The sequence below is a fragment of the Phalaenopsis equestris genome, unplaced genomic scaffold (assembly GCF_001263595.1).
Source record: "Phalaenopsis equestris unplaced genomic scaffold, ASM126359v1 Scaffold000245, whole genome shotgun sequence".
Taxonomy (NCBI): Eukaryota; Viridiplantae; Streptophyta; class Magnoliopsida; order Asparagales; family Orchidaceae; genus Phalaenopsis; species Phalaenopsis equestris.
This window is the reverse complement of record NW_018164687.1, coordinates 125,602-145,295: the sequence shown is the minus strand read 5'-3', so window position 1 is coordinate 145,295 and position 19,694 is coordinate 125,602. Positions and strand designations below refer to the sequence as shown.

Sequence of the window (19,694 nt, the reverse complement as noted above, 5' to 3'; positions counted from 1 at the left end):
GACCAAATGGAGCAATGAAAATTTCCACTACTTTGTCGCTTACTTTTTGTTTTACATCTAATAGATATAGCCTTATGCAACTTAAGAAACTTAATCCTTAATTATTTTTTCAAGCTGGATGAAATGGACATTATGATTTCATGTTTAGCCTTATGAAACTTAAGAAACTTAATCCTTAATTATTTTTTCAAGCTGGATGAAATGGACATTATGATTTCATGTTTAATGACTTTAGAAGGGATAGTCCTAAAATTCAACTTGGAAAATTAATTTTTTCCAATATGGAGATAAATCTTTCATCCTCAATCTCTCTTCATGCACGCACACACATACATAGAGAGAGAGAAAAGTTAATCATACTCAAACTATTTATAATTGGTTATTTTAGCCCCAGACTATGTAAGGTGTTTAATTTTGCTCCTTTGACTCAATTTTGATTTGGAATAATTCAACAAAGGAACTATTTTGGAATATATTTGAGGTGTCAGCGGACTAAATTGAACACATTAGATGGCTATGTTTATAATTGTTGTGAAAAAACGACGACAATAAAACAAAAAAAAAAATAAAAAAAAATCGCAAAACAGAAAAAAACGGCGGAAACACACAAATTTCAGATAAAAAAAAATTGCAAAACAGAAAAAAACGGCGGAAACACACAAATTTACGTGATTCGGCAAATTGCCTACGTCCACGAAGCTGTAGAAGATTTTGTTAGTTTCGAGGAATACACCCGTCGATCACCTCGACGATTACAAGAAAACACTTTTTTTCTCTTCCTCTCCCTCTTTCCTCCTCTTCTCTCTCTCTAAACCGAGAGTCATACCAAGAAGAAGAAAGACGGCTTCAAAGAAAAGCAACCTTGCGATTCCTTTATTTCTTCTGTATAAGCCTCACGCCGGAGAGTAATCCAAGGAGAGAAGTCTGTTGGAGAGTAATAATACTTCCCTGTAATCGTGAGCCCTTTTTATTCTTGTCCAGGCCAAAGAAGAATTTAAGGTAGCTTGCCTGAATAGAGGGAAATCAGAAACAGCCTTGAGAATCAAATGCCAATGCAAATTGAAATCAGCCATTGCCATATCTGCTTCGGCCCATTTAAGGAAGCAGCAATTCAGGAATTCCAAAAAAGGAGCAATGGTGAGGAGAATAAGGCAGCCTTTATTTAGCGAATCTAGATGAAGCGGGTGCATAATTTGGAACTTAATTATATCGCAGTGATTAATTAAGGAAGCAAATAACAAGAAATTAATTCGACAGATAATTTCCTAAGAAGCACACTACCACCCAATTTTGATGTAGTGGACTGGGCTCCACATAACATAACATATAATGGCCCCATACAAATAGAGTAGGGAACATTTTGATCTCTCTCTCTCTCTCTCTCTCTCTCTATACACATATATATATTACTGAAATATGTTTGCCTCTTAATTTTTATTTTATTTACATTTTCAGGGTCTTATATGGTAAACTGGTCTCCTAACCTTCAGACTGCAGTATCTGACTTGGTAGGTTTGTGTTTAATTTTGTTATTGTGCTTTTTTGATGTGCAAAGTGTTTAATCTTTTTGGCTTCCAGTTGGTTGAATTTGCTAGCTTGCAGGCAACTAATTCCATAACTTTGTTATGAATGGACACCTTTGAACTAATGGAGCACGTGCTCTTGACTGATCCATCCGTTGCCTGATATATTATTGCTTTTTATCAATCTGTAATTAGGAGATTTCCTTGCTCAAGGCCCCATTATTGGATCCAGCTTTACACGTGCCAGTTTATTGAGTGCAATGTATATGTTAGCTTTTCTTCATTGTTTTCTTTGCAATTGCTATGCGATCACTGCTTCAATTTTGAGCTTTGAAATTGTTTCTCATAATTGGGTAGTAGGAAGGATAGAGTGAAGAAGAATTTAGATAAACTATAGTTTGGTCTAGCAAGATAAATTATTGCAATTTTATTTTTAGTTACCTCTCTTTCTTCAGAATACAATGGCATCAAATGTATCTTTTTCCCAAACATAGAATACTTCATCTTTCTAATACATACTAATGCCATCTAAATCCGGTACAATCATCTAGTCTTTGAGGGATGTCATCCTGTAATGCAGTTTTTTCAAATAACATATTTCACAGATTTAGTGAAGTTTTATTCTAGCATTCTCGTTTTTTGTTCACTAAATTGTTTGAGCCTCTTCTTTTTCTTTTTTTGAGATATTCTTTTTTGGTTTACCGAAAGTCAAATCTAAAAGATTGATTGATTCATCATGTATGACTTGTTAAAGCACTTATTGTAGTCAAAATTTGAATTTTGTTGCAATATTTTGCTTAAATATGACTTGGAGATTTTCTGATTTGTTTTTAGGAAGTTGAGTATTCTGAAGAACCTGGTACTTTGTTTTATCTTAAGTACCGTGTTGCTGGTGGATCAAGGTATTGTTCTTCTATCGTCTGATTATAATTTGCAAGAACATGTAATGCTTTCATATACTGCATTGCTGAGTCATATTTCTAATCCCTGGTTATTTCAACCAGCTATTGGTTCTCAGACTTAACCATGCTCTTTTCCTTTTTATTTATGGTAGGCCAACCTATTCTTGTCAAGGTTTTGTTTTTGAAAAGTGCATTCAAATCTTTTTTCACAAAATTTTTCTTAATGTTGTAAAAGCTAGAATTGTTATATGAGAATTTTTGAACCATGCAATTTTTTTTTAAATATGGTTTAAGTTTTTTTTAAATATTTTTTGCTCAATTTCCATATATTCTAGGAATTGATTCATTTTGGCTAAGGTGAATATTTTGTTATTCAAATATTTGTGCACATGAAATTAGTAATTAGGCCAAAACTTTCGTACGCCAGTTGAGTTCCATACTTTCAGTTTACTTTTATTTTATATGCATTAATTCTTCGTTTGATTTTGAAAGTGCTATTTATTATTTTCTTATTTCCATTGCAGAGGTGATTATTTGACTATAGCGACCACTCGGCCTGAGACACTTTTTGGGGATATAGCTGTAGCTGTGCATCCTGAGGTTGTGTATTCTTGTTTTAGTTTATAAACTAACAAGCACACAAGTTTAACGTGGAAACAAGATGAACTCTCATTATTCACAGCTTATCTAACTTTTGCCTTTATTTTTAATGTTCAATTGGTTTTCTTTATCTAGGAAAAAAAATTATATATATATATATATATATATATATTTGAAAAAGCCAAAGGGCTAATTTATTAAAACGGAAAAGATACAAAAAAATTGTATGAGAGAGCTTAAAAGAAAACTCAACTCACATAGTAACACACACAAAACCCAAAGGGCGCAAAAGTGCTAGGGACGTCCCACTTTAGTCCTCCCTCTGCCTCTAGTTCTTGGAATTGAGTCTGCTAACAAATTAATAAGGTGAGTGTCATTGCCTGAAGTAACCAAAGTATCATCCATCTGATTCTTGAGCTCAAGTTGGTCTCCATTTTTCTTCTTCCTTCTTGATGTGTAGACCTGTCATTCCTCATCCGATGATTGACTCATTTGATCAATAGATTGTTCCAAGTTGGTTGGACATGTGTAGGCCGTTGCGCAACATGATCTCCATGAATCTGAGAGACAGATACAACTTGCTCGACCTGATAAGGCGGTAGTGAAACTGTAGAAGTATTGCAACCTGTAATAACAGTGATAGTTCCTAGGGCAAGTGGGGTCTGAAGAATCTCCCTCTCACCCACGATAGGTGGTTCCAGAGATGGCTGAGTTGTTGTAATATTGCCTGTGAGAATAGTGACATCTTCGGGGGCATTCTTTTGATGATCAATATTGTCAATAATTTGGAGTTGATCATGAGGAGATGAAATCACTGTCTCTGACGGAGTACTGTGCTTTTTTGGTCTGAGGTGTGGATATAGATGGTGACATTGAGAACTGGAGTGGTCGAACATACGACAGTTTGAACAATACGAAGGAAAATGCTCAATCACTATCTTTTGCCAATACCCATGATGTTGTGTGCTAACCAAATTATCTCACAAGTAGATGAAGTGATTTCTCTTTCAACAAGTACTCTAGCTTTTGATGGACGGAAAATATTACAAGTAGGAATATCCGTTTTGAGTAGCTTACCATAAGCTGAGGCAGTAGCGTACAAAACCTTTTGAGTAAAATAATGAAATTTCAGACCAGGGAGGCGAATCCAAACCAGAATGATCGGAGGTTCTGTCTGAGGGTCAAAATCCACAAACAATTTCTGAATCTTTATTGCTCTATTATCAATCTAGATTATCCTTCTAGCAAATAAACGCGTGTAATCCTCTTCTTTATTAATTTGTATGAGAATGTGTCTTCCATCTAACAGTCCAATTTTTCATTCCCCAACCAGGTGCATAAACTTAAATTCTTTACGAATCAGGTCTATTTTGGGATGACCATACAAAAATTTCTCAACTAAATTCAGTCGACAGGAGGAAGCAAGTTGAATACCTTCAGTTTCTGTAAAAAATAAAGTCTAAAAAGGCTAATATATTAAACATAATAAAAGATACGTATACAATGTGAGGGAGGGCCCAAGTATGGCACCCTGTCCACACAAAAAACCATAAAATATTTTAAAACTAGAAAAAAATAAAAAATAAATTAGATACTAAAATAAAAAACTTAACAGTGCCGAAATACATAGTATCATGTGGCTAGAGAGTGACCCAATTTGGTCTTGCCTCTGCCTCTAGTTTTAGGGAAGGAGCAAGCTAATAAGTTGGTAAGATGATTGTCATTGCCAGTAGTAACCAATGTATCATCCAATATGTTCCAGAGTTGGAGTCGAGCTCCATTCTTCTTTCTCCTCCTGTAATAGACCTGCCATTCCTTCGAAGAATCAGTCTGATGGGGTGGTAGAGCTAAAGCAGAAGGAATACCAACTGTAGTACCCACAATAGGTTCTAGTATATGTGAACTATGAGTTGCCTTAACACTGGTTACTTCCTTAAGAAGTGGCAAAAGTTATTAGGAAAACTTCTAAAAGAAATAGAATGGTATTCAAAATTATTCTTTATGTGCATCTTCTCTCATTGAATTTTATGCTAACTATAATACATTTCTTATGAAAGTATTTCACATTCTCTTGGTTTAAGCTGATGATGTTTATAACATAAATTTCCAATTTTAATCAGCTCCCATGGTTATTGTTCTTATTTCTCCTACTTAAAAAAATATGAAGTATAAATAAAAATATCATTCTACTTTTATGAAATGTAACTATTTTGTTTTTTCCTTCTTTATTATTGTAAGTCGTTACTTTTTTATATGTAGCCAAAATCACGTGACTCGCGCATTGTAAAAAAAAAGGAAGAATACCTTTGGAACTATAAAAGTTATTAGGCAATTTTTTCCATGAAATATCTTATAAATTAAATAATTTTTTATTTAAACAATGTTTCTTTTGCTTAAGAGAAAAATTTGCCTAAATACTCATTCTATAGAATATGTAGGTCATATCTCACTCCTTCAGTACATATTCTCGTTTTTCTTTTCTAACAATAGTTTTGTTTTATGTCCAAATCTCTCCCACTTTTTAACTTAGAAGCATATGCAAAGTTTGTTGCATTGCAATACATTTGTGTCGGTTCGGAGTACTTGTGTGTATCCCTCCTTAGAGACTTTGCTGGTTTCAAGTCAAATTTTCTTATGACAAATTAAATTTTCTTAGATAAATTTGATTTTTGCCGTCATTTTTTGAGGATTTTATGATCTTGTTACAGGTTTCTCTTAAGTACAAATATCTATGTTTAATTATCTTTCCCAACAACCCAATATGTTTTTATTAAGAGTAGTCATTGACACCATTATGCGGTTTCTAGATGATGTGAAAAGATTAATGAATGGGTTAGGATAGTAGTATGATAGGTATCGAAGAAGTGTTGAGAGATGATGGTTGAATTGCAGCACAACCAGAGGGTTGCTAAGAAATAACAAATTTCTACTATTAATGGCAGATGGCAGCAAGTTTGAAGAGGGAGGAAGATGTCAGACTTCGGGAGAGATGACCATTTTGATTCAATTAGATCACAAGCAAACCACTCGAGAGATATCAAAGGATACAACATCTTAATAGAGAAAATAGGGACAAAAAGAAATTCCTGGTGATATAAATTCAATGCATGTCCCCTCAAAATAGGAAAGAATAACATATAAATATTTTAAAAAAAAATAACCTTAATTTAACTCAAAATAGGCATAAAAACAGGGCCTACAAGGGTCGACCCATTCAATGCCAAGCAAATTTCCTCTACAAACTCTTGGAAAGGAGTTTTCTTTTGTTGCTCGTTCTCGATCTGATCACAGGATCACATGGATCGTGGTAGACCACTTGTGCATTATTCTTCCTTGGTAGAAGATGCTACACCTTCTTCAGAAACTTCTGAAATTGATCTATCACCATCATAGCAAAGTCATTACTTTGCTGTGACTGGGGCAACCCATTACAAAATCTATGCTCATATCCACCCAAGACTACTTCGGAACATCTATGCCATTCTAAAGTTTATTCTGGTAGAACAAACACCCTTTATTTTTTGTCACAACAAGGGCTGAAATTGCACATGGGTTTCTGCTCACGAACCATATCTCTAACTATTTAGTTTATATATGTTTTTGCAGCTCCTTGTTCTCGACAGGACGCATCCGATAGAGATATCTATTTGGGAGATCAGACCCTAAAATGAGATCTTTGACATGTTGAGTACCCGGAAACCTTGGTTTTAGACTGGCGGTCACGTTATCCTGAAATTTGCTTCTTTGTATCGGTATCTTCTGCCATCACCATGGGCAGTCCTACTATCGCGTCTCTCATAACCTGTAGAAATGTAGCAGAAGACAATAAGTTTTCTCTTTGCATGAGTACTCATTGTTGTGTATTTTTTCAGTGATAAAAGTACAATGTGCTTTCCATGGCTATGTAATCTTTTAGTGATTGAAGTACAATGTGCTTTCAATTTTTTTTATAAAAGAACATACTTTTGCAGTCATAATGATGTTTGTAACGGTTATACTGTCAAGGATGGCCTAATCGGAGGTGATAAACATTCATAGTTACCCTATCACATTCCATTTACTCTTGGAACTTGTCTTCAATAGAGAACTCCATAAGGCATCTATTGTCATTCATGATTTTATTCATTTTTCAACCAAGATAGAGAATAAAATTGGTTGCGCTTCTGTGTTGTCAGATTCAACTTGTCGATCATTTGGGTAGACACCATATTCTCACAACCACCCTTATCTATATTATAAGATCACACCTCTTTTCTTTCATAGTTTAATGAGTATGAAAAATATTACAGTAGAGCCACTGTTCCTCTTGCATGGGCTAAGTCTAAAGGATCCGTTGAATATTTAACATCTCTCAACGATTTGAAGCTGATTCTCCTCTCTAATATCCCCATTTTCTTTTATTACTGTTCACTTTTTCATTCACTCTCTACGAAGAGATCACCATCCGGTTTTGCCAATCATATTCTATCTGTCAAAAACGTGGCATTTGAAGCACTTCTCATAGTTACAAGTCTCTCTGATTAATTCTCTCTCTCAACAATCTAATAGCTTTTGATTAAGAATAGCCATAGACACCATTTCTTGATTTCTAGATGGGATGTAAAGATCAAGGGATGTACTAGGATAGTAGTAGGATTGGTAATGAGGGAAAGAAAATATGACACGACTGGTGGCTGGATAATGTTTCATTTTATGAGAAGCAACATGTTTCTGCTATCTAACAACCTAAGGTAGCAGGTTATCAGATGTCCGGGGCGATCATCACCTCAACCCAATCAGGTTGCACACACATCTTATGAAAGAAATAAAATGATACAACAATCTAATAGAGAAAATATTGAGAAATAAGTCTTGAAATAAGATAAACTCAAATCAAATATCCCAAAAAATAGAAAATTACAAAATATAAAGAGTTTAAATAATTTAACCCTAATTCAATTCAAATTATGCATAAAAAGGGGCCCACAAGTGTTGGCCCCGTTAAGTTCCGAGAAAATTCCAACTACAGTTTGACGGAATGGGAGTTTACTTTTGTGGCACAATTGCGATTTGATCCCACGATCGCGAGATCGCAGTAGATTGTTCCACATCATTCTCCATTGGTAGGAGTGGCTTCGCCTTCTTCTCAAGAAATATATGAAATCAATCTACTACAACCATAATAAAGTCATTTTGCTATGTTTGGGGCAACCCTACTACAAAGTCTATGCTTACATTCGCTCAAGGATACTTAGGAACCCGCATGCTATTCCAAATTCTATTTTGGAAGAATAAACAACCATCATTTTTTAGCACAACTAGAGTTAAAATTGCACATGGATTAGTATTTTACCAAATCAATTCTCTAGCCATCAAGTCCGTGACTTGAGTCTGCAGGTCCTCGTACTCGACGGAGGGCATCTGACAGAGAGATTTGTTTGGGTGAATATACCGTAAAAGGAGTTCTTTAACATGTTGGATGCCCTTCCGCAGCAGAAACAATGCTATAGACTGGCAGTCAGATCATCCTTAAACTCTTCCAATAACGGTCTCATTGCTTTAGGTATCTGCTCCGTTGTATCACATCAGCTAGCATCACTAAGGCCAATCCGGCTGACATCTCTCTCCTAGCCCGTAGAAATGTAGTGTGGGGCGATACAACTTTTCTCTCTGCTTGAGTATTCATTGCTACTAATTCTTTCAATTATAGAATACAATATGATTTCCATTATTAATAAAAAAAATGTATTTTTTAATGATTATGATGTGTGCAGCGGTTGTATTGCCAAGGATGGTCTAGTGGGATGTGAAAAGCATTCATAGGTACTATATTACACCACACTTGCTCCTAGAACTTATCTCTAAAGAGAACTCCACAAGACATCTCTTGTTAACTATGATCTTATTCCCCTTTTTAAACCATGACAAAGAATAAGGCTGAGAGCATTTATGTGGTTCTAGATTCTACTTTTTGACCATTTATTTGACACCACATTTTTCTAAATACTTACATCTATGACAAGAATACACACATTTCCCCTCTCAGTGCAACAAATATTGAATGTTGTTATAGTAGAGTCACAGTTGCTCTCATGAGCTCAGTTTGAAAGATTGATCGAATGACTAACATTTTCTTCGTCGCTGAAGCTGATACTCCTCACTTACATCCTCATTTTCTCTCGTGTCATTGTTAATTTTTTTAATGGTTCTTTGTTTAGTGAAAGAGATCACCCTTTTGTTTGAGCAATTAGACCTAATGTGTTAAAACCGTGACATTTGAAGCACTTTCTGGCTGAAATAAATTTGAGACTACTAGTGGTCTCCATATTTTCTCCACACTTGATTGGTTGCTCGTTGCTCATTAATGGTCATATGGTGAAGTTGTTGCTTTTTTAGCTTTAAAGCTAGGGTACATCGAGTAGAGACAAAGATGACGGCATTTGCGTCACGTTACCAATAGATGATTCAAATGCTCCAAGATATTGTATTATTTTGTGCTCCTCTGGTTCCACCAACTCAGTTTTTTAGCATAACTTAATCGAAATTTGCTGAGTATTTCATAGAAGAATCTCTTTGGCCCATGTGAAATTTAACAAAGATATTTATGTTGCCTTTTTTTTCTCATGTTAAACCATGTGGTTATCTTACTTTTCCATTCTAGCTATTGAAGATGCTTCAAGCTCTCTTACCATAAGGAAACATTCTTCCAAATTTTGATGACTGTCCATTAGGCTCTCGTCTTTGGGAATATTTTTATACCGAAAAATTCATTCCTCTATATGACACAATTTGAAGCCACTCATTGAATTCATTTGGATCCAAATGTCTGTCAAAATCTGACAAGTCAATCATCACACTAATAACTTGGCCTCTCCTTTGATATTCAATACAAAATCGCTAGGTATTGGTTTTTCATTACTCGAAACATCTTGATTGAAGTGATTCGATTTTCTTCTCAATCCTGAGAGTCACTATTGTTGTATGGATGACTTCTCCAGGTCATTTCCTCTCAAAAGGCGAAAATCCTTCCATCTTAAGCTCTTGGATACATCTTTACATGTTTCTCCTTGATGTAATGATCTTTTTTTTCCTAATTAGGGTTCTGACTTAAAATAGATCATTAGGTATAGGGATGCAACGTGTAGGGTTGATTTTGTTGGAGGTTTTAGATTATGTTATAGGAATTTTTGGTTTAAGAATTGAACCCCCCCCCCCCCCCCAAAAGATTTAGGGTTTGTAGGCTCTGATAAATTACACTGCCTAGGGTTTTTGGATGGTGTGGAAAGATCTGAGAATGGGCTATAATAATAGTATGATATGTAACGATAAAGGAGTGATGTCGACTGAAATTTGGCGCAACCAACTCTTGTATAGCGGGTGGTTGCAGATAAAAAGCAAATTGATACTGTCAAATTGTAGAAGGCAACATGTTCGAAGAGGGAGTAAGACGTCAGATGTTCGGGAGAGGTCACCTTCTCGATTCAAATCAAGTTACCGACCACCATTCGAGAGAAATGAACGGATACAACTATCCAATAGTAAAAACATAATGAAATAAACCTATAAAACCATAGCAAAAGTCCCCAAAAAATAGGAAATAACAACATATAAATAGTCTCGAGCAAAATTTAACCCTAATTCAGTTCAAAATGAACATTAAAAATGGGCCCATAAGGGGCCAGTCTCATGTAGTGCCATGAAAATTTCCTTTGACACGAGTTTGCTCCCACAACTCATTTGTGATTTGATCTCACGATCGCAGGCTCATTGTTGACTCTCTTGCGTCAATAATTAAATGATAAATACTTAGCGTATATTCGCAACTACTTGGTCTTAGTTTTTGAAAATTTATCACTTTTTGGGTTGGAGTGAATCGTGGGAGAAATAATATTAAACTCGATCAAGATCTAATGGTTTTATCATCTTCAATTATCGTGGGCCCTAATACTTCTTCATTAGAGTTATTTTAATCAACTTTATTGAATGATCTTTCTAATTAGACATTGATTACATAATCTAAGGGAACTTTGTAGACCTTTGGTGTCTGTTTGTCCAGGTGGATTATTAAAGCATACTAACAAAGAGCTTTATGCCCTATCAAGTGCATTATATTTCACCATTTAGAGGATTGGGTTATTGGGGAACATGCGGCCCTTGATCGTGATTGCAATTTCATGTTGCCATTTTTGAACCGCTAATCAGAGGGCCTTAGTTATAAATATACTTTTTCTTGAGCTATTTAGTTGTAAAACCACGTGATCAGAACATGTGTCATTTCTTTAGCATTTGAGTGTGAATATAAATGTACATGTGATATGACCTTAGCATTTTGTGATTTAAATTTAATATTAAATTTGTCATACTAAATAATCTATTGTGTGGGCTGGATATTTGAATGCCTCGGCCTTAAGAGTTGCATTTCACTTAGACAATATACTATTTTACAATTTTCTTAATTTTTCATATTTTTATTGCGGCTGAAGCCTAAAATTGATTTGCATCAAAATTTGGAAATGATGATATCTTTTTAGGTTGAATTCCTTTTTTAGCACAACCATCATTGGGGTCGGATATTTTGAAAATATTTGTTTTGAAAATTTCTCTGTTTAATGAATTAACTCGATTTGTTATGACATGTAATAGCTATGCCCATCACGAGGGTTGATTACTTGCTTGGACTTTTTTACTTTTAACATTGTAGTTTTTGCTTGTTTCTTGCATGGAAATGATTTTTATATGGTTTATGATTTTTTTTTTTGAAAAATTAACGTGGTTTAAACTGTCAACTTTATCGCAAATGCAGGGATTCGGCCTAAGAGTAAAAATATGTGATTGTATAATTTAGACATGTTATTGCGGATTTTTAATTTTGTAAATCATTTTTTTTCCTTTTTAGTTAAAGGCATTGAAGTTCGTGTGCGAATGAAAATAAATTAATTTGGCCAAATTTACAAGTATTTGATTCCTAAATTATATTAATGTCGGTTTGTTTAATTAGATTTTGTGCCGAAATTAAAATATTTTCAATTTGCAATTTGGCTAAAATTTATTACTTTATTTTTGCCAAATAATACTAGTATCATCAATTTTAGGTTTTCTAAGGAGGAAGATTAATTGTGTTGAGTGAGACTTATGACACCATCCTACGAGTAGGGCGACTTATTCAAGAACATCGTCAAACATGTTGATGATTTTTTTTCTTGAGGAGGGAATTTGCAAAATTTAAAAATGATTGCAATTTTCTTTAATGTAATTACAAGGTTTAGTTCTTGTAATATTTTTTACTTTTAATTAATTTGCTCAGCATGTTCGCCGGAGCATACAATTGTGCTTTGAATTTAAATGATTTAAACACAATTTAGAGAACATGCAAAATTTTCAATGCACTTGCATATTTTTTGAGACTTCGTATTCGAGTAAATAATTGTCTTATGAAGCTTGTGTAAGACTTGAAGATTTGAAATTATCGAACATTATTGCTTGTAAGAATATTTTGTTGTTATGATGCATTTCATGTCTTATTGTATGATTTCTTAAAGACCTTTGTCATCTTGGTTATGCGTATGTATTACAGATTCTGTGGAAAATGTAAGACATTGAAATTTTTTCATTTTTGAAATGTTAGAATTCTGTCTTTATATAAATGTATTATCTCGATGGACTAACAACAACAACAACAACAACAAAATCTTTATCCCACTTAGTGGGGTCGGGTACCTGAATCCTTTTTCTCCATTGTGTCCTGTTTAGTGTCATCTTTTCATTTAATCCTAATAAATTAAGATCATTATTTATACAATATACTCAAGTCATCCTAGGTCTACCTCCGCCTTCCTTAACATAAGTCAAATCTAAAACATCTACCTTCTAATCGGATCCTCAGATGGTAATGCGACTGAACCATCTAAGACGACTCTCTAATTTTTACCGTCACTGGAGCTACACCAGCCCTATCACAGATATATTCATTTCTCATTTTGTCTCTAAGTGTAAAACCACTCATCCACCAAATCATTCTCATCTCGGCAACACTTAACTTAATTTTATGCTTCTCTTTTAAAGGCCAACATTCAACGCCATTGAGCGTTGCATGTCTCACCACCATCTTATAAAATTTTTCTTTCAGTCTAAGCAGTACTTTTCTATCACACAATAGGCCCGAAGCATTCCTTCATTTCAATCAACTAACTTGAATTCTACTAATAACATCCCTATCAATATCACAATCAATTTGAACAATAGACCCGAGATATTTAAAGCGTTCACTTCTTTTAATAATTTGATCACCCATAGTTACATTTCTGTCACTAGAGCTACTACTTTACATTCCATGTATTCAGTTTTAGTTCTACTCATTTGAAGGCCTTTAGACTCCGAGGCAGACCTCCATAATTTAAGTTTTTCCCGAGCTTATTCTCTCGTCTTATCCACGAGAAGGAAATCATCAGCAAAAAGCATACACCAAGGTACATTCTCCTGTAAATGTCCATGTCCAGTAAGACCATCCATAACTATAGTAAAAAGTATGGGCTTAAAGCCGATCCCTGATGTAAACCAATTTAAATAGTAAAAATATTTGGTCAATCCTCATTCTCTTTGAATACAAGTAACAACTCCTGTATACATATCTTTAATGACTTGAATATAAGTCATACTAACACCTTTCTTCTCAAAATGTCTCCAAAGGATATTATTTGGAACCTTATTGTAATCTTTTTCTAAATCAATAAAGATTATATGCAGATTCTTCTTATTATCTCTGAACTTCTCCATCAAACCCATCAATAAATGTATAGCTTCCATAGTAGACGTGCCCAGTATAAATCCAAATTGATTATGAGAAATCTTTGTAATATGTCTTAACCTATGTTCAATTACCCTTTCCCATAATTTTAAAGTATGACACATCAACTTAATTCATCTATAATTGACACACTCTTGTGCATCCCCTTTATTCTTAAAAATGGGGAATAAAATACTCTTCCTCCACTTCTCAGACATCTTTTTAGCTTTCTAACTATTATTAAAGAGTTTAGTAAGCCAAGAAACCCCTAAATCTTCTAAATATTTTCATACTTCAAATGAGATATCATCAGGTCCTACTGACTTTCCACTCTTTGTTTTCTTTAATGCCTCATCAACTTCTTTTTTACTAATGCGACGATAAAAATAAAATATTTTATTATTTTTAACGATATTTAGATCACTATGGTTGATCGTATTTTCTGAAACATTATTACAAAACTTTTCAAAATAACTCCACCTATTTTGAATATCTTTTTCTAAGAAAAACACTTTTTGATTTTCTTCTTTAATACACTGTACTTGAGTTAAATATTTACTTTCTCTTTTTCTTTATTTGGCTAGTTTATACATATATTTTTCCCTATCCTTAGTATCTAATCTATTATAAAGATAACCAAAAATAAAATTTTTAGCGTCACAGATTCTTTTCTTAGACTCTTTACGGGCAGTTTGATATTTTTCTCAGTTCTCTAAGCTTTTACATTTCAACCAATTTTTATAACAAACTTTTTTATATATATTTTTTCTTACACATTATTATTCCTCCAATTATTTTTATTTATAGAAATTTTTTCTTTTGATTCTTCAAGTACAACTTTTGCTATATGTTTAATCGTTTTTTTACTTTATCCCACATAGAATTTGTTTCTTCATGAACACCCTAAATTTTGAAATCCCCTAAATTTTGAAATCTTAAATTTTGAAATCTTAAATTTTACTCATAAAAATAATTTTATTGTCTTTTAGATATCCTTATCTAATTCTACGATAATGATTTATTGTGTTTTTTATTTTACAACTCTTCATCTTAAAATCTAAAATTAACAAATGATGTTGAGTACTTAAATCCTCACTTGGAATGACTTTATAATCTTTACGTTCTCAATGATCTTTTCTTTTCATAAGAAAATAATTAATTTGTATTTTATTAACTCCATTCTTATAAGTAATAATATGCTCATTACTTTTCTTGAATAAAGTATTATTAATAATAAAATCATTCGCTAAAGCAAAATCCAATGTAGCTCTACTTTCTTTACTAATGACTCCAAAACCGTAGCCACTATGAATATTTCTAAACTCTTCTACCAGTCTAACGACATGTCCATTTGAATATCCCCCAATAAAAATTTTTTCTTTAAGTGGTATCATTTGTATAACGTCTTCCATATCATTCTAGAATTTATCCTTAGAACCTATATCTAAATCTACTTAAGTAGCATAAACGCTTATAATATTAAAAATCTTAGTATCAACAATAATCTTAAAAGTTATAATTATATCTCTAACTCTATTAATTTTTATAACATTTATCTTTCAAACTCTTATCTATAAGTACATCCACTCATTTCTAGTGCGATTCTCACTCGAATACTAAAGTTTAATACATAAGTTATTAATCTCTTTATCGTTTTCTTCAAACCATTTAGTTTCTTGAACACATAAGATATTTATCTTTCTATTAATCATAATATCAACTTATTCCATTAATTTACCATAGTGTACCTATATTCCAAGATCTTTTCCTATTATTAGTTTTATGGACCAACTTCTTTACCCGCATTGCTCTTGGACACTTTTCACTATATTCAGACCATACATTATTAGTTTTATGGACCAACTTCTTTACCCGCATTCTTCCGTATTGTGGGAACCCTTGCTTATTTGACACTACACCCGGACATTAGTGTAGCAGCTCTTGGACACTTTTCACTATATTCAGACCATACAGCGCGTCGCTTCTAGGGGACGCCCTAACACTTACACAATAATTAAAAGGATAATTATCTCGATAGACTTAGAGCATATTTATTCCTTATTAAATTGGAGGTATGTTTAATTTGTTTTGTCACTATTCAATTTTGTTTGTGTTCATAGTGTTCTTATAGTGTTAGGAGCAATGTAAAAGTCTTTTGCTTGTGATACGAATCGGAGTCAAAATCAACGGGTAAATTACAATTGATATGTGGGAAAACTTAAGAAAGGGCTAATTTGATTAATATCAAGACAAACAAACAAGATACAATGGATGATCTGTAATCTGAGAGTTAGATCATCTCTCCACAAACCCTAGATGTTGTTAAGAACACAAAGAGAAAAGTAAAACTATAACAAATCAAAACATACAACAAACCCTAGCCAATTAGCTTTAATATATACTCTCCAAGATTTCAAATTTTTCCCCAAAATGCCCTCAATTCCTCTTATCTTGTACGTAATTAGTTGCTGTGGACCCCACCCAAAAGATGGAATTGTCCTAAGAAGCTTATTGGGATTTACCTCTCTGGGTTAGGTCGGTTGGTGTGGCTGAGCTTGCCAGTACACGTTGATCTTTCTTGGACTGACTCTTCTGCAAGATCGGCTCTTCCATAGGCTCTCCCGGCTGCAGTAGGCATGTCAACACTCCCCTCCCAAAGAAGCATCTTGTTCCCTAGGTGGAATGATGGAAATTGCTTTTGGATCACTTTGTAAAGTTATCACATTACTTCCTAATCTGATTGATCTTTCCACCTAATCACATCTCCTTTACTCCAGCCACTCCTCGACGCACTTCTTGACCTCTAAAGGCTCCAAAATCACCTTCATGTCCTCGATCAGTGCCAAAGGTAGTGAAGACGAGAGTGTATGATCTTCGATAGTACGCCTCAGTTGCGAAACATGAAATAATAGATGTTGTGCTGATGACGATTATAACCTCAACCGATAGGCCTTTGCCCCAATGCATGCTGTAATTTCATAGAGTCCAAAATATTGTGGATGAAGTTTCTCGCTCCTCTGTCTGACCGTCAATGTCTTATGCTGATAGCGTCTCAGCTTCAGGTAAATCATATTCGAAGGTTGAAATTGTATCTCTCTTATGTCCATTCGCTTTTTTTTTAATGATATGTAGAGGTTCGCCAATATCCTATCTCTCTCCTCCAACTACTGGTCGGCATTGGATACCAGTGTAATACTATGGCCATAATGTATTAGGTGATGTGGATTTTGCCTATGCAGAATCTTGAAAGTGATGTTCTATGCCACAATATGTTACAAAGTATTTTACCAATATTCAACTCATGCAATTCACTTAGCCCAATGCTTTAGTGAATTCCATACAAAACAATGAAGGTATATCTATACACTCCTGTTGACCATCTCCATTTGGCCATCAATCTAAGGATGAGATGTTGCGCTTCTCTGAAAAATTGTTTCTTGTAACATGAACAGCTCCTTCCAGAATTGACTGAGGAACTTTTTGTCCTTGTTTGATACAATAGATTCCTGTATTATGTATAAACATATCACTTCCCATTTCAACACCGTGTCCACTGAGACCGCAGTGTGTGTTGTAATGGAATGAAATGTGCATATACTTGCTCAGGCGATCTACTACCACTAAGCTTATCATATACCTTTCTAATTTTGGCGACCCTTCTATAAAATCCATTGCTCTTTTTTGCCAAACCTTCTTCAGTAAAGTTAAGGGCTGTAGCAACCCTCTTGGTGCCATGACCAAGTACGTGTATCGCTGTCACACATTGCCCCTTGCCACCATGTCCTCTTTTTCACTGTGCAGCCCCGCCCAATAAAGCTTTCTCTATAGACGACTGCATGTCTTATGTACCTCTGAGTGTCCCCCAATTGCACTGCATAAAATTTCTACAATAGTTTGGAGATATACTCTGATGCCCTCGACAACATGAAACACCCCTAGTACAGTAGCTGCTGCTCCCTCAATGCATATCCTGGATGACTGTTCGGATCCTGTAGCAGCTTTGCTAGTAATTTACTCAACCCTTTATCCTACTTGCTCTCCCGTCTCAGGGCTTGCCAATCTAGGATCAAGGTTATTGATAATGTTGTCACTTGAGGCTCCTTCATATTTCTCGACAGTGCATCTGTCTTTTTTATCCATTCCTGGTATGTACTGAGTCACAAAATCATATCCTACTAACTTGGATAACCACCTCTGATTCTCCCCAGTCACCATCCTCTGCTTCAAATACTACTTTAAGCATGTTCTGAGTAGAAAGTGTCACACCAACATGTATGTTCGCCACTTTTGAGTAGCCAAGACAAAGATATCAACTCCCTCTCGTACAATGACTTGAGCCACGCCTGCTGTGAGCACCTGACTGAAGTTGATAATCAATCGCCGGTCCTACATGCTGTGAGCACTTGACTGAAGTTGATAATCAATCGCCGGTCCTACATGAGTACTGCTCCCAATCTGTATCTTGTTGCGTTCATTTCTTTCACAAATGCTTTATTAAAGTTTGGAAGTGCTGATACCAGAATGTTGGTCATGACTTTCTTTGGATGTTTGAAGGCCTGTGTTGTTTTTTCCCCCTACTTGAAATTGAGTTTCCTACTTTGTCAGCGTCCTTGCTATTGTGTCGCACCCTCACAAATTTTTGTTAGTACCAGGTGAGTTCAAACAACCCTCTCAACTCCTTCAAACTTCTTTGTAAAGGCCAGTCTACCATAGCCTCATTCTTGGATTGGTTTGCTGCTGCTACTCTTACCCTGGTCACCACGTGCCCTATGTACTCTACCTGTAACTGTGAAAAGGAGTATTTCTTTAAACTAGCATATAAATTGAGCTCTTTTAATGTCTCCAAGACTGTCCTCAGGTGCTCCACATGCTCCGTCTCCATACAACTATAGATCAGAATGTCATTGAAGATCGCAAGGATGAATTTCCAGAGGTAAGCCTGAAAATTTCGCTTCATGAGGCACTGATATATTGTCGAAGCATTCGCGAGGCCAAGCGACATTACCAAGAACTCGTATTATTCTTCTTGTGCCGTGAATGCAATCTTGTGCACATCAGTTAGATTCATCCTCATTTGGTGGTATCCTGATTTAAGATCGATTTTTTAAAAAATGACTACTTCATAAAGCTTATCTAATAGCTCATCAATTACTTGAAATGTGTGCATTATCTTAATATACCAAAAAGTTTTAAAAAGAAGACAAAAAAGCTCATATCGTGTATAAAATTGTAATCTATCATCTACAAGTATCGAAGAAAGCTCATTAAGGGTTTGCTTGGGGCAGCTGTAACTTATTAAATTGTAACGGCTGTGGCACTCACTGTCTGTTTGCTTTTTGTAGCTTTGAAACGGTTGTGCTGCAGCTGTTTCTGAACAAATGACCTTTCTGCCCCATGTACTATATTATTATTTATAACAGAACTAATTCTACTAGCACTTTCCATACTTGAAAGTAAATATTTAGTTTGAATGTTACAAAATAAAAAATTAGCATCTCACAAATTAGTAACATGACAATCAAAATAAAAAAAAAAAAAGACTATTAAATCAATAATTAATAATATCATAATGTTGTTTTTAAAATGCCCTTGGTTTATATCATGGGATTAGCCATCCTCCAAGGAAGTGTCGACACTTAAAAGAAGAAAGTTATGTTTAGGGGTCGCCCGTAAGAAGCTGTCGATCGCCGGAATCGAAATCCCATCGCCCGCTTCGGAAGGATTTTTTAATTTACGTATATATATATAATTTTAGAAAATATGAAATCAAACTGACCTCATATTTTTCACAGTTTAAATGAAAGAGCGCTCTACCTCAAATCCTATATCTACCCCGAGGGATAAACACAAGATTTGAGGATGAGGCTCGATCAAATAAACTAGGAAAACATATGACATCCGTTTGGG

The 19,694-nt window shown here is 34.6% G+C and overlaps 1 protein-coding gene across 3 annotated transcripts in view; it reads left to right on the top strand.

Annotated features, from left to right (window-relative positions):
- The window catches only part of LOC110024091 (valine--tRNA ligase, chloroplastic/mitochondrial 2), a 123,166-nt gene that overhangs the window by 46,357 nt on the left and 57,115 nt on the right, over positions 1 to 19,694 (top strand). For all 3 annotated transcript variants that reach the window (XM_020723833.1, XM_020723832.1, XM_020723835.1), the window contains 3 exons: positions 1,456 to 1,508; positions 2,358 to 2,425; positions 2,950 to 3,025. In XM_020723833.1, the coding sequence (XP_020579492.1) occupies positions 1,456 to 1,508; positions 2,358 to 2,425; positions 2,950 to 3,025 (197 nt within the window). The remainder of the gene's footprint in view (positions 1 to 1,455; positions 1,509 to 2,357; positions 2,426 to 2,949; positions 3,026 to 19,694) is intronic.